Source organism: Muscardinus avellanarius (genome assembly GCF_963383645.1).
Source record: "Muscardinus avellanarius genome assembly, chromosome: 6".
In the NCBI taxonomy this organism is placed as follows: Eukaryota; Metazoa; Chordata; class Mammalia; order Rodentia; family Gliridae; genus Muscardinus; species Muscardinus avellanarius.
The window spans coordinates 107,689,149-107,704,733 of NC_137791.1; the positions used below are offsets into that span (position 1 = coordinate 107,689,149).

The following is a 15,585-nucleotide window of genomic DNA, read 5'->3' on the forward strand; positions in this document are numbered from 1 at the left end:
CTTGCTAAGGAGTCCGTGGCATAATGAATCTCAAGTTCAAAATGTCCGCCTGGAACATGTCGGGCATATGTACATACACAACCTCTCTTTTCAGTTCTACATTTCCGACATTTAAAAAGCACCTACTGCATACTAGGATACTAGGTATTTCAGTAAGTGTTACTCTTTACAGAAAAGAGGTGGGAGAATGGGATCCCTTCTGGGGCTCCAGATCCAGAAGATAAGCTGAGTGTCCACTGAGAGGCCTGCCTCGGACCCTGTCGGGGCCCACTCGGCTGGACCGAGATGGCACCTGGGCTTGTTGCCAGCGTGGACTCAAGATGGCGCCTAGGCTTGCAGCCAAGTCACGAGGCTCACGAGGCTGGCGGTGCCCTGAGCCTGCGCAGTGAGCCCTATCAGGCGCCCTACGGATGATCAGTGACGCAGCGCCTTGTGCTACCACCAGCCCGCCTATGAGAGGGTTAGAAATGCGCATGCCCTAGCTGTGGGAAGCTTGGGGTTGGTGGAGGGATGAGGGAGGGGTTATGAGACTGATATATATTTGCCTGCTGTGTGCAGCAGCAGCAGAATTATTATTATTGAGAAGAAGCATTAAAGAGGAAGCATCATCAGCAGACTCGGCGTTTGTGTCTTCTTTCCTGGGGCTCTGCAGGACGGAGCCTGAGGGACGTGACAGGACCCAGGGCAGGGCAGGCGGTCGGCGCTCACTGGACACAGACTAGGTCCCGGTGAGCAAAGCTCCCTGGGCTTGCCCAGTAGCTATGAAACATAAGTACATGTCCCACCCCCAAAAAAGGGCAGTAAGGAGGGAATTAGTCAATGTGCATATGCCAGAAATTAAAGAATAAAAAGGGCAGATAAGTCAGTATTAGGACACAGGCAAAGCACAGAAAACTAATGAAATGGCTCCGAGGCACTGGTCCTGAACATCTGCTCCAGCACTTTGAGAAGAGCTTGAAACCCCACCCTTCTCTTCACGCAGAGGAAGTGTGGACCAATTTGTGAACCGCTGTATAGCCTCTCAGGAATACAGTCATGTCACATGAGATCATGAGTGTACAGGGATTCCCAACAAGCCAGAGCCACCCACCTCCCAAAGACCGTGCCAGGGAAGGAAAGTACAGAGAGATGCAGAGCCCATCGGCTGGCTGGAGAGTAGCAGAGTGGAAAAGAAATCCCTTTCAGATTGGCACGACACGCAAACTGACAATCGTATAGAACCCTCTCCTTTCTCCAAGACAGAGCATCCGTTTCTGTGCCTAACACCTATGGCGGAGCAGCCAATGAAGATGCCTGCACTGCATTAGGGTGCAAACCACTGGAATTGCTGGACCATCCTGGACGGTCACACAGAACAAAACTTAAAATAACAGCCTTACGTTCCTATCTGCTTTTACCTGCTTATATTTTCATTACATTTGAAACAGGTTCCAGGCTTAGAAGAGGCCTGACTGCTGACCCTGCAGTGACCCAAGGATAAAATCTCTTCCAGCGCGTTCTTGGCCACCCCATCTCTGGACACTCAGATGGTCACCACCCCCTCTCCCGAGCAGCTCGGTCCTGTCAGCAATGGTTATGGGAAGATTCTTCCTCACACAGAACTGAAATCTGCTCCCTTGCCCAAGCCAAACCATTTACCATCTGGTCTGGTTTGTAATTCCCAGTTAAATCCACTGCTAAACCCTCAACATTTCAGAGAGCTATGGTTCTACTATATATGGAAACCAGTTGCTGCAAACACAGTTGCAGAACCTGAAAAAAAAAAAAAAGAAAAAAGAAAAGAAAGAAACACACCAAAGACTCAGACTCGGGCTGGGCGTGGTGGGGCCTGTAATCCCAGTACTCAGGAGGCTGAGGCAGGTTCATGAACAGCCTCAGCAACACAGTGAGACTCTCTGCGACTCAGCGAGAACCTGTTTCCAATTTTAAAAAGGTAGGGCTGGGGCTGTAGGTCAGAGGTAGAATGCCCCTAGGTTCAATCCCTAGTAACACACATGAACAGATTCATGAATATATGCCCCCATCATAACTCTGCTACTAAAGAGTTAATATCAGAAAATTTCAATGAATACCATTCATTAGAAAAATTAAAGCATTCATTTTACAAAGCCTACCTTTGACAAATGTATGCATTTCAGAAGAACAAACCAGCATGCCCGAGCCTCTTAAACGTGAGCCACCACTGCTAAGCCATGCTTGCTGTCACACCTAAACACCGTCACCAAGCTTCCCTGTGCCGTGTCCCCGTTACACTAGAAGCACACACGCCCGGTGGGACATTGTTCACTCAGCGTCGTCTCTGATGCGCCTCCTACGCGCCTCAGGATCACGCAACATTTGGAAGGTCTGGCCCGAGTCGTACCTGACTGATGGTCTTCTCCATCTGCACCAGGCCCAGGTTGGGGAGCGTGTTTTTGATAAAGTCCACGATGGTTTCTAAGTTTTCATGCTGCAGAATCAAGGGCTTATGGCTTCCCAACAGACTTAAAGCCACTTTAAATATGACCTCTGATCCCTGAAGGAAGATCATATCTGGAAAAACAGAGATGCAAGAGTTAAGCCGCACTGGCTGCTGACGAAGAACCACGCTGCTTCCTTTTCTTCACTTTACAGAGCAGGACGGTGGGAAACCTAAGCCCCAGTTGCACATTTTATATCCTTTTTAAGAACCTGCTATTTCAGATAAGGTTGTCAAGACGATGCTGCAAATAATAAAATAATAAACATACTGCCTAAGATTGGTCATGGGTTCATATAAGTTTTTTTCCACTCTGAAAATAAATTAAATTGGATCATACTTTCAAAGTTAAATTGAGCGAAATAAAAGTCTTATTACTTTATTTTTTCCAAGAATGCTCTTGGTCTTTAAAAAGTTACTAATGAAGATGTTTTTATGGGTAGGACCAATTTCACAGGTATAGCATCAGAAAATAAAAAAGGATAGGTGAAAAAGTGCCTCCAGTTCCTTTGTTTTAAAATAAGGAATGGAGCCAGGCGTGGTGGCGCACGCTTGTAATCCCCGCGCTTGGGAGGCTGAGACAGGAGGATCGCACCGGTTCGAAGCCAGTCTCAGCTACTTAGTGAGGCTTTCACCAACTTAGTGAGACCCTGTTTCCAAATAAAATATAAAAAACGTCTGGGAGTGTAACCTGAAGGTAAAAGGGCCCTGGGTTCCACCCCCAGTACCACAAAAGGAAAAAAAAAAAAAAAAGAGGAATGGAATTAAAAGATCCTTAAAAGCCATAAAAAGTCTAAGCAATTACAAAAGCACAATATTAAGTGTAAGCATATTGAATTTCAATTTATTAATAGAGTAAAAAACCATTCCTTTTCTCTCTGATGAGTTTAGAGAACCTGGTCAAGGGTACTCTCTAGATCTTGACGTACTTTCTTAGAGAAGAGTTGGCAGGGACTAGCGAGTCCAATACTGCTCTTATGTAGTGGGGTCCAGGCAGGCAAGTGGCCAACGCAAGGGCCGAGCAACAGGTGCCTCTCCCCGGCTCCTGAAGTGCGGCCAGGGCCAGCAGAGAAGCGAACGTCCTGGGCTAAACAGCCATGGCAAGTAGTTACTGAGTGACCAAGCCCAGGCAAGTCACCTATTAGCTGGAATAATAACATAAAGAAAAATGGAACTTTAAAGATGAGCCCTCAAATAGCATCAGAGACAACGGTCACTTTGTAGCTCTTCCTCTCCTTTCTCCTTTGTTTATTTGGATGTAAGCTAATGGAAAGGATGAAGAGGTTGTAAATGTCACATGGAGAAAACGAAAGAAAACAAAAGCGGATGAGAGGAAGGATCCCCACGCTGATGCCTTTCCAGGAGGTCTGGGCTGTAACGTGGAAAAGCCATTAAGAAACAGAAGCGGAAAGCCTGGCTGCTGTGGCACACATGGGATGGAGTCAGAGAGGTTTCTGGACAAAACACAAGAGGGAGAAATGGCAGGCCTGGAGCCACTGGCCAGGTTAGCCCTGCGAAGCTCTGTGACAGGAGAGGGGCCGCTGCCACCTGGGTAGCGGCCCATCCTGGGTCACACGGGCCCCGAGCAAAGGCAGCACCGAGACTGGCCTGGCGGGCTGACGAGCATGGGACCCGCACTGTCAAACATCACGTCACCATCACCGCTGCTGATGTCTTGGGAGGCCCCAGAACGGGAGGCTGGGGCCCCGCTCTTCTTATGGTGTGCTGTGGAATCTGAGGAGGCAAATCAGAGAACCGGTCTTATCTTTGAAATCTGAGCTCTGAGAGGAGTATAACTGGATCAAGGCAGCACCATGGAAGAATGTCCCTGTGAAACTTCTGTTAAATATATATATAGAGAGAGCTGGCCGTGTAATTTACCACATAGGAAAAAAAAAAAAAAAAAACATCCGCCACAGTCACCACTGGATGAGTGTTTAAACAAAAAATGATATTTTTTATTTTTGTGGTACTAGGGGTGGAACCCAGGGGCTTTTGTACCTCTGGCAACACCCCCAGCCCTATTTTTTTAATTCTTTATTTGGAAACAGGGTCCCACTAAGTTGCTGAGAGCCTCACTAAGTAGCTGAGGCTGGCTTCGAACCTGCGCGATCCTCCTGTCTCAGCCTCCCAAGCGCGGGGATTACAAGCGTGCCACCACGCCTGGCCAGAAATGATATTTCTAAATACAAAATGATAAAGCAAATTTGAAGTTTCAGTGGTTTAGATAGCAAGACTTCCTTTTAATATATGAACATTTATGACAGAATAAAAAAGTATCTTTCAGAATAAAAATCAAGACTTTTTTTGTTTGCAAGGTTCTTGGGGAAGGATTTCATTACCAGACTGATAATTTTCTATAGCTTGGTATCCTTTGTCTCAAGGAACAAGTACCTTAAAATTAGACATAATACCACCACATCAAAGCCAATAAAGATAATTATTGGTAGCCGGGCGTGTTGGCGCACGCTTGTAATCTCAGCCTTTGGGAGGCTGAGACAGGAGGATCAGTTCACCGTCAACCTCAGTTGCTTAGAGAGCCCTTTGCAATTCAGTGAGACGCTGTTTCAAAACAAAGAATTAAAAAAAAGAGCTGGAAGTGTAACTCAGAGGTAGAATGTCCCTGGGTTCCATCCTTAGTACCGCAAAGAAAAAAAAAAGATTATTATTGGGAATATATTTTATGTTCCCAATAATTTATGAACATACATAATGAAATACACAATCAACATCAGCGATCACTTGAAGTTAATAAATTTTTTGAGTTTTATTGATTTGTTTAGGACCTTGTTTTTTAAAACAAATCGAGTTAGAGAGCTTCCTGCAATTGTAAACTAAGACTTTTCTGGATTGTAATAAGGAACTGAAATCTAGAGAGATGTTTGTGTGTGCTTGAATCTCTTTATTTGATATGTTAAAATGCATATGTAACCTCAGCTGTATTTTATTGGTTTCGTTTGTATCTAATGGGGTAAAAGGGAATGCCCTTCCCGATGCTATTCATGACGTATGTCCTCAGAGCGCCCTCCCGCCTGCCGAGGAGCTCCTTCTAATCGACCCCAAGCATTCGCCGTGCATCCGCTCCATGCCAGGCACTGTGTGCGTGAATAAAACACAGGGACAACTGGAGACATGCCAACAAGGCCTGGCTTGGTAGAGCAATGCCCAGGGTGCCGAGAGAATAAAGAGGAGGGGAAGAGACCAAGGAAAGGCAAGTGCGTGAAGAACCAACGAGAACGAGTAGGTAAGAAGTCAGGGAATGTTGAGCAGAAGGAGGAAGGTAAATGTGGGAAGCGTGAAAGGGCCCCGCTTGGTAAGGGGAGTGTCGGTGTGGGACGAATGCGCACGGCGGGGCGGGAGGGCCAAGTCACCGGGCCTCCTGCCCGGGTCACTTTGCAGAACACAGCAAAGTCACTGAAGGCCTCCTGTTCCTTTGATCTGAGTGGGTAAGGGGATGGTGTCCATGAGATCCAGGTTATGGGTCTCCTCCAAGCAAGGGCTGGTTAGCTTAAGAGAGAGGGAGGGCGCCTCTTCAGCAGCCGAACTGTTCCCACCAGCAGGCTCGCAACCGAGAAATGCTCTGCACGTGACCCTGCTGACTCTCCCAAGCCCGCCTCAGCCCTGGGAGCTTCCGCCAGACTGGGGAGGTCTTAAGGACTTCATCTGGGCACAAAATGAGGAATGTGCTGGAAGGGTCAAAGGAAAGACCTTCTCCAGGTTTGTCTGGAGAGGAAGGGGCTTCTAAGTCTATTTGATGACACTTGTGAGGGTAGTATCTACATTTGTATGTGTGCGTGGCACTGGGGATTAAACCTGTGGGCATTCTACCACTGAGCCGCTGAGCAATGTCCCCATCCCTTTTTATGTGTGATGCTTCTGCCCTGGCCTCCCCAGTAGCTAGGATTTTATATCATGACACTGCCTGCCAGCATGTACTGTATGTATGTATGTATGCATGAATATATTATTTGCTGAGAACATGTATATACATATATGTATAAACACACACATATGGATATGTGTATATACTGTGCTGATACTGGAAAATTGCTCTGGTATTAGTTTCCAAAATAAAAAAGCAGTCAGAGCTTGCGTGCTGTGCAGGCGCTCAGGCAGGAAGGGGTGGCAGCTGTTACAATGCAAAGTTCCCCTCTCTTTCTGCCCTTTGTTTTAATGGTTAACCTATAGTAAGGATCTAAAGAAAATTAGGGCCATTAGTCTTAAAAGCCTTAAAGACAATTGAAGCCTTTAGCCCTAAAAAAAAAAAAAAAAAAAAAAAAAAAAAAAAAAAAAACAATGCCTATGTTTACCTCCTGTCCTTTGTGACCTTGCCTGGGTATAGAAAAGGTAAACTCCATGTGCTGCTTCAAAGCCCCCATAGCTGATGAGCAACCAACACTGCCCAATACAATAGAGGCAGAAACCAGGTAGGTTATTGACCCCTGCGCGTAGTAAGTGCCCGGTTCCAGAGGCAAAGAGGTACCACCTGGCTAAGAAATAAGTTACTAGCCCATTGCCTTGGTGATGCTGATAAGGAGATACCACTCTATTTAAAGGCTAGGAAGGGAGGGGGTCAGAGTTCCATTTTCTTTTTCTTCTCTTCTCTATTTCCTACTGATTTTGTAATAAAGACTTGTTAAAGCTGCACCAAGCTGCCTATTAGTTTTAATTTTCTGTTTAACGAACTTTAGTTGAATAAAGGAAAAGAGCCCACAGCACCATTTACCACCGCAACATATGTGCGCATATATTTTACGGGGGCATTCTATCTCTGAGCTCTGCCCCCAGCCCTCTTTATTTTGAAATAGAGTCTGGCTAAGTTGCTGAGGTTGACCTCGACCTGTGATCACCTAGCTTAGCATCTATTTTCTTCAAACAATCAGTATCCTTTTTTCCAACTGGGAATTTTAAAACTTAAATGTAATTTTAAGCCGGGCGTGGTGGCGCACGCTTGTAATCCCCACGCTTGGGAGGCGGAGACAGGAGGATCGTGCAGGTTCGAAGCCAGCCGCGCTGGGTTAAGAGACCCTGTTTCCAAATAAAAAAGTATAAAAAATAGGTCTGGGAGCGTAGCCTGGAGGTTGAAGGGTTTCCAGGAACCCCAGTATCTATCTATCTATCTCTCTCTCTCTCTCTCTCTCTCTCTCTCTCTCTCTCTCTCTCTCTCACACACACACACACACACACACAGTAATTTTAAAATAATAGCAAAAAAAAAAAAAAGCTATCTATGCCCACGGGTTAGGGTAGTAGAGAATATTTTGCCTGGTGGCTTCTAATTCTTACACATTTTGCATTCTGGAATTAAAAGAAAAAGTAACTGTCCCCAGAAAAGCACGCTAATGTCTTGCATTGGAAACCACTGCACAGAAAGTGACCGGCCGTGGCCCAGCTCAGCAGGACAGCCACTTCCTGCCCACGGGGCTTTCTTTCCACTCCTTCCCTTTCTACTCTGCCTTTACAAGGCTCCTAGAAACAGGAAGTCGAGAGCCTGAAATTCAGCTGACTCCGCCGCTTTGCACATTATCTGCTGAGAACGACACAAATAACTGCTTTCCTCTGAGACGGCTCAGCAGCTCCGTCAAGCGCTGTCGTGCGAGGCCGCTCTTCGCAGCCCTGATCTGCAAGAGCAGCGTCCCTACGTGAACTCGCACGTCTCTCCCAGCCATGCGTCTGTGCAGGTGACATCCCCTCCTTGGCGCCCCCTGGGAGGCTGAGGTCCTCTGGCTGCAGTGCCCCACATTCCTATCAGGAATGGGACGAGGGACCATGAAGGCTGACAAAACTGTGCAAGTTTTGCAAAAACTCACTCTACACCATAGCGTCACATCGGCCGAGCAGCCAGTTTCTTGGCCACACAATCCCGTCACTTTCCCAGTCTATTTTTGTCCTAAGGCTTCTCTGAAGGCTTTGCTAAATGGGTGGGGTGGCTTCTGCGAGCTGTACCAAACTCCCAGTCTTATGTTCCACCTGCTCTTCCTCTCCCCGGCAGGGCATCGTGTAGGAAAACCTCAGGAGCCCAACGCTGCAGCCTCTTCCTTGGGCAGGAGAAAGCACTTCTTCCAGGGCCCAGCTACACCCAAACTGGAAACACACTAGAGGAGGCCGGTTCACTCTACATGGCACCAGAAGGAGGGACACGCAGCGCGACCGCCCTGTGTGGCGATGCGGCCATGGCAGCGGCCCCTTCAGGCAGTGCCCTTAACTCAAGGTACCTACTTATAATACGTGAGCAATGCTAACGTGTGCTGAGGATGCTTTACTTAGTGATCAAATTAATAAAGGGTCAGCAAAGGTCCATTTGTTTTTAGGTTTGAACAGACTTAAAGGCTTATAATGAAATGGGCCTCAGACCAAAAAAGATGATAGAGGGTCCATGGCAGGCTCTGGAACGTAAAACTAAGCTATCTGTCATCCTGGAGCTCAACAAACAGGGTTGTCACTAATGCTATCATATAAGTGGCTCTTAAAAACTCTTTAGCCAGACGTCATGGCACGGCCTGAAATCACAGCTACACAGAAAGGTGAGACGGGGGATTGTTGGTTTAAAGCCAGCCTCAGCAACTTAGTGAGGCTATCATCAACTCATTGAGACTCTGCTTCAAACTAAAAAATAAAATAGGACTGGGGGGGGGGGTCTAGCTCAGAGGTATAGAAGGCCTCAGGGTTCAATCTGCAGTACCATCAAATAATATATAAATAAACCACCTCATCTTTTCAGTGGACCTGGCTAAATGTCTTAAGTCGCAAGCTCGGAAGAACTAGGAAAAATACCCAGCAGTGTTTGCACAGTCCTGGCACCAGGACAGCCTGCCTCTTGCTTGCCATCCCTGAGCCACAGTCAGCCAGATGGAGGCTTACTTAGAACAGCAGGGGACAGTGGGGCCAGGGATGAGGCAGACACTGGCATCTTTATGTGGACTGTATATGAAATCTAAGATCCATCACTGTATCTACAAATGCAAAACAGCCTGCCTCTACTGGCTTTGGCTTTTACTTAGGAAGTTATTAGAAGGAATTCCAAAAGCACACCTGTAACTCTAGCTACTCCCCAAGTTCAAAGGATAACTTAGTAGAACCCTGCCTCAACATAAAAAATGAAAAGGGCTGGAGATGTAGCTCAGTGGTACAGCATCCCTATGTTCAATCCCCATTACTGCCAAAAAGCAAAAAAACAAAACAAAATTAGGATTTCTAGAATTTGTAGATATGTATAACCAAAGTATGCCTAAAATAGTACACTCTCAATATTTTTGTACATCCACTTTAAGATGCTCTGATTGTAAAAATAAATCTTTAAAAGCAGAATAAGATGAAGCCAGGCATTATGGCACACACTTGTGATCCCCATTCTTGGGAGGCTGAGACAGGAGAATCACACAGGTTTGAAGCCAGCCTCAGCTACTTAGTGAGGCTCTCAGCAACTTAGTGAGACCCTGTTTCCAAATAAAACATAATATAGGCCTGGGAGTATAGACCAGAGGTAGAAAGCCTCTGGGTTCTACCCCCAGTACCACACACACAAAAAAGTAAGATAAGATGAATATATATATAGAATTTTTCTTTTGTGGTACTGGGGATTGAACCCAGGGGCATTCTACCTCCAAGTTATACCACCAGTCCTATTTAATTTTTTGTTTGGAAGTAGGGTCTCACTAGGTTGCATGAAGTCTCACTAAGTTGCTGAAGCTGGTCTCAAGCCTGCAATCTTCTTGTCTCAACCTCCCAAGTACTATGATTACAGGCATATGCCGCCATGCCCAGCTAGCTTACAAGTTTTTATATTACTGAATGATTCTTCATAAAAAATTAAATACACTTAATATGATGTGATGACTATCAATTTTTTAGAAACCTTTTTAAACTTCACAATAAAAAATTAAGTAAGACTGGCGTGGTGGTGCACATTTGTAATCCCAGCATTCGGGAGGAGAATGGTGGTTCACAGACAGCTTCAGCTACTTAGTTAGGCCCTTTGCAAATCAGTGATACCCTGTTTCATAATTAAGAATAAAAATAGGGTTGGGAGTGTAGTTTGGAGGTAGAAAGCCCCTGGATTCCATCCCCAGGTACCATACACACAAACAAAATTAAATAAAAAGAAACGATTGTCAAAAATACTTCTTTTATTTTGAAGTAGGGAATACAAACCCTGCAGGAATGGGTCATGCTGGCAGCAAGCCACCTGGCTCATGCTATCCACGACAATGGCCCTACCCCTGCCAGCCCTGCAGCTTTGAGACTGCACACAAAGGCGCGTGCTCTCAGAGTGAATCAGGAGCAGGTGCGTGTGAAAGGCCCCAGGTGGAAGAGGGCGAGTTGCCCAGAGACGTGTCACTCAGAGCCAGACAGGTCTCCAGAATGACTGCAGACAGAACAGAGAGCCTAGAACAGGAGAAGGGGGGTAGGAGGAGACGGAGGATCTACAAGGAGCTACGGCCCAGAGGCTGCGGGTTGGAAAGTCCTAAGTAGCTGGTGGGGAGGTCAAGGAAGGAGATGTGTGGGGAAATATACCTTTGGGGCTCCTCAGCAAAGTCTGCCAGATGTCTGTTCTGGGGGAGCCTTCTGGAGAGGGATTCTAACTTAAACTCTCAAGATGGAGGCCCCCGGGAGGCCCTAGGATGACCGCAAGTTACACAGGCCTCAAAAGTCCCCAAACCAACCAAAATCAATCTAGACCATCAAACAATTCCCTGTTCTTGTGAGACATACAGCTAAGAAAAATAAGCAGAACCATGATTAAGTGACAATAGATGCTGCTCTTCAAACAGGAGAACACTGGTTCTGGAAAATGGATGCACAAAGCTCACCGAAGACTCTGGCCACGAAGCCCAGCGGGAACTGGGAGGCGAACACAGTGAGGAACCAGGGTGCGGCGTAGAGGCTCGGGCTGATCTCGTGCTCCTCCAGGTGGTTGTAGAGGTCTCGGTGGTAGTCGTGCAGGAGCCGCGACAGCTGGTACATCTGGATCTGCAAGACAACAGAGGCTACGGACACCAACTCAGCCTCCTCGTGGGGTGTGAACTGTTAGCACCTCAAAGGTTCTACCGAGCTTGGCCTGTCCACTGAGCTCAGCCACTAATCTGTCCCATAGTGCTTCCTGGGATCTGCTATGCCCCAGGGCCCAGCTGGGAGCAGGCCTGGAACACTCACATGGGGGCTCCTACCACTTCCTTGATACTGCCCCCTTGTGTCCCTTGGCTAAGAGAATCTAAACATCTGCCTGTGCAAACATTTAAAAAATTATCTTACAAAATATACATTATAACAACTCAGGCTCAGGGGAATTAGAAATAAAAGGCCAGTCTCTCTGCTAAGAATGAACTGGGGGCATGTCCTGATTCCAGAGAAGTCCACTGTACAAGTTCACTTAGTCAATTCCCTCCAGACTCCTCCAAAACTACTCAATAGGCAGATTAAATTAAATTCTTTAGATTTAGAACATGTGAAGTACATAAATCCTGGGCAAGCTTAAATGAAAAGTGTTTATCTTAATAATATGAACCAAATAACTCTTTCCAACTAAAGTTGAACTTCAACATCAAGGGGGCCCTCTTTGGAGAATGAGTTCCCAGGAGCCCCATGGCTCACAAAGGTCCCTAAGCCAGCCCACTGAGCACCCCGTAGCCTGGGCCTGAGCAGTGATAACCTAGAAAGGGTCAGGATTCAACAGAGATGCTCCAAGCTGGAGATGTACAACTCTAAATCAACCAAGGCCACCAGTCCAAAAAGACTTATGCATTATGCTAAATTACATAAAATTCAAAAATTCTGCTCTCTGATGAAAGCTGCCCCAACACGGGCAAAGGAGGGAATGCAAAGAGAGCCTGCAGTATTGTGGGAAGCGCCGTGTGGGCTGAATCTTTCAGTGGACAAAACAGTTTCCTTCTGTGAGATCTATGTTCACGTGGCTCATATCCACGGATAGAGGCGAGAGGACTTTAATCACCTAACTGGGTGCTCTCAAAGTTCTCGGCTCTAATGATACTTTCTAAGGCTCTGAAATGTCTCCTGCTGGGAGATAAACATATAAACACATGCTCCAACACTTTAAGCAGCTTTCAGAGAGGTCTGACAGCAGGACCCAGAGCCCTCCCGACCCGAGAGGCGCGGGGGCCGCCTGCACGGGCAGCACACTGCTGTGTTTGGCTTCCCTTAAAAGACGTGGTCATTCACCAAATACTGACTGGTACCCACTCCAAACCAGGTGCTATTCTAGAATCTAGGGACACAGCTCCAAGACTCACAAAACCTTCCCTTTCCCTTGCACAAAGATTATATGCCAAGGAAAGTCAGAAAACAGACAGGGAAGTAAACGAAAAATATATGATGTCAAGGAAATGAGAAGGGGAATGTGCCAGAGGGCACCTGGGGCGGGCCTGGGAGGAGCCGGCATCCGAGGGCAGCAAGCGTGTCCCCAGGATGCGGTGCCTGAGGTGAACCCTGGACAACAGAGATGGGAGGGGTCCTGGGCAGAGGAGGTAGCAGGTGTCCAGGGTGGGAGTCAGGAGTTAAAACTGTCTGATGGTTAATGTATTCAGAGAGCTACATTAGACACCTGGTGTTTAATGAAAAGACAGAGAGGGAAGGTCTCAGAGTCAAAGAGACTTGGCTTTAAATTGCAGCTTAGCCATGTGCTGGCTGTGTGACGCAGCCCAAGGATGTGGCTGCTTTGAGCCTCAGTTTCCCAATCTATAACATGGTGTCTCTTTGTGGTCACTATGCAGGTCAGTGTATATGGAGCGCATGGAAGAAAGCCCAGCACAGGGCAAGCCTGCAGCAGTGACGACGCTCTCAATGCTAAAGGCTGGTGGAAAAGCCCCTTAGATCACCTGAGGAGGAACAATACACATTTTTAGTATCTGTTTTTGTTAAAGACACAAGGAATGCTCTATACCTGTAAAATGATCATGTCCGGCCGATACTGCTTCCGCAATCCCATGTCAAACATCAGAAACTTGAGCATTTTAAACGCCTCTTCCTCGCTCATATGAAGAAGCAAAATGCCTGCTACAAAGCTGAGCCCTTGGCAGTATCCCACTTCCTGGTCTAGAAGCGAGTAGGCCTTCAAAATGTTGTACAGTGACAGCTGCCCGGCTCCAAGCTGGGCAGAGAAGTATGGGTGTGTTGGAAAGGTTCGCCCTGGGGAGAGAAGACATGTAAGTTGTAATAAAAGCCAGCCAGCAAGCCTGAGGGTGGAGCCAGAAACGCATGTGCTTCGGACGAGAGCGACACACTCTGGAGGCCTCACACCTCACCTCTGCTCTCGAAGCAGACCAGCCCATTGTTCTTAATGTCTGCAATTCAAAATCAGCCATGGATCAAGTGTGTGTTGTGTGTGTGTGTGTGTGTGTGTGTGTGTGTGTGTGTGTGTGTGTGTGTGTAGGTGGTTCAGGTAGAAGAAATTAGAACCACTTTTGGTCCTGCAAATATCTGGATTTTAATCTAAAATAGAGAGAGAACTGCAAATCCTCTCCACATAACCTCCGTTCTCCAGAGGAGCGCTACAGGTACGGCTGCCTGACCTCCGGCTCCACAAAATTGAATGTATATGAAAGGCCCTGCCCTGCTGCAGACCTTCCCTGCCGTCAGCTTTCCCCAGGCTGCATGTATTCTGCCGCCTGGAGCCCTTCTTGTCACAGGCACCTTTCTGCAATCTAAACCACAGGAGGATCACAGTTCACAGACAGCCTCAGCTACTTAGTGAGGCCCTTTGCAACTCAGTGAGACCCTGTTTCAAAATAAAGGATAAAAAAATAGGGCTGGGGGTGTAGCTTGGAGGTAGAATGCCCCTGAGTTCTAACCCTAGTACCACACACACACACACACACACACACACACACACAAAAAAAAAAAAAAAAAAAAAAACCAGGCAGAAACAGGCAAAGGCAGAGGGGTTTTCTTTTACACAGACAACTGCTTTCCAGGAAAGGGTTAAAAAGAATTAAGATGCTCTCAAGATCCTGATTCACACAAAGTTAATATTCAAATAAGGCTGAGAGTTTTTTTTTTTGGTCCAGGTGGTTTTTGTGGCTGATACTGTCGAGACCGCTCATCTTCTCCTAGAATGTGACAGAAGGGACCAGGAGCACAGACGGGTGTGACGGCGCCGACACAGAAGAGTGTGGTTAAGACAGGATCCGCAGGCCTTGCCTGGACCCAGGCAGGAGTCATGGGCTGGACAGGTCAGCGAGGGCAAAGAGCATTGAGGACAGACGCTACCTGCAGCTACCTGGTCTCGGCAGAGGGAGGGGGAACAGTCATATGTTCCTCCCCCCTCAGGTTCCTGAGGGAGCATTTAATCCATCCAGATGGGCTTGTCTAAACCTCACTTAGAGCCGGGCGTGGTGGGCACGCTTGTGATCCCAGCATTCAGGAGGCTGAGACCGGAGGACCGCAGTTCACGGACAGCCTCAGCTACCTAGTGAGGCCCTCTGCAACTCAGTGAGACCGTTTCAAATTAAAGAATAAAAAATAGGGCAGGGGGTGTAGCTCGGAGGTCGAATGCTTCTGGATTCCACTCCCAGACCCGGAAAAAAAAAAAAAAAATCAAATCAAATAAACCTCACTTAGGAGGATGACAACAGTCTTCTAGTTGCTTTCCTGATATCCTTCCTGACCTGCCTCTTCCTCCAGTACGTCTTCCCCACATACTCCTTGCAGAGAACAAAATGTACACACAGACTGAAGCTCCGCATGCCAGGCCTGTGGGTGGGGGTGCCTGTGGCCTGGGAAGCGCTCAGGGCCGTGCGCGGCGGAGGCGTGGGTACGCAGAGGAGGGGCAGGGTCAAGCCTGTGCAGTTTTCTGGTTTAGAGGTGCAAGTACAACCCAGCTGTAATCAGACCTATAAGCCCCTCAGATACAACTTAACATTTCTAGCAGCAGCATTACAAAGTAATGGGAGAAAGTAATTTTAGCAAGACACTTTGCTTAACCCCGCATATACTATCATTTTTGCATGTAACCCACATAAAAATGGGGCCCTTTCTTCTTTTCTTCCCGAGTCTTCAAAGTCCAGTGCATTCATTTCACTGGCGGCACACCTCAACTTGGACCAGCCATATCTCAAGGACTCAAAAACCCGTTATGGTGTCTGTAACAGACAGTGCAAATGTATTGCTTCCCT

The 15,585-nt window shown here is 47.1% G+C and overlaps 1 protein-coding gene across 1 annotated transcript in view; it reads right to left on the reverse strand.

Annotated features, from left to right (window-relative positions):
* Positions 1-15,585, reverse strand: part of TBC1D1 (TBC1 domain family member 1) — a gene marked incomplete at both ends in the record, with an annotated part of 235,246 nt that overhangs the window by 8,809 nt on the left and 210,852 nt on the right. Inside the window, 3 exons of the mRNA XM_080697261.1 lie at positions 2,363-2,532; positions 11,269-11,428; positions 13,356-13,600. Of these exons, the coding sequence (XP_080553387.1) occupies positions 2,363-2,532; positions 11,269-11,428; positions 13,356-13,600 (575 nt within the window). The remainder of the gene's footprint in view (positions 1-2,362; positions 2,533-11,268; positions 11,429-13,355; positions 13,601-15,585) is intronic.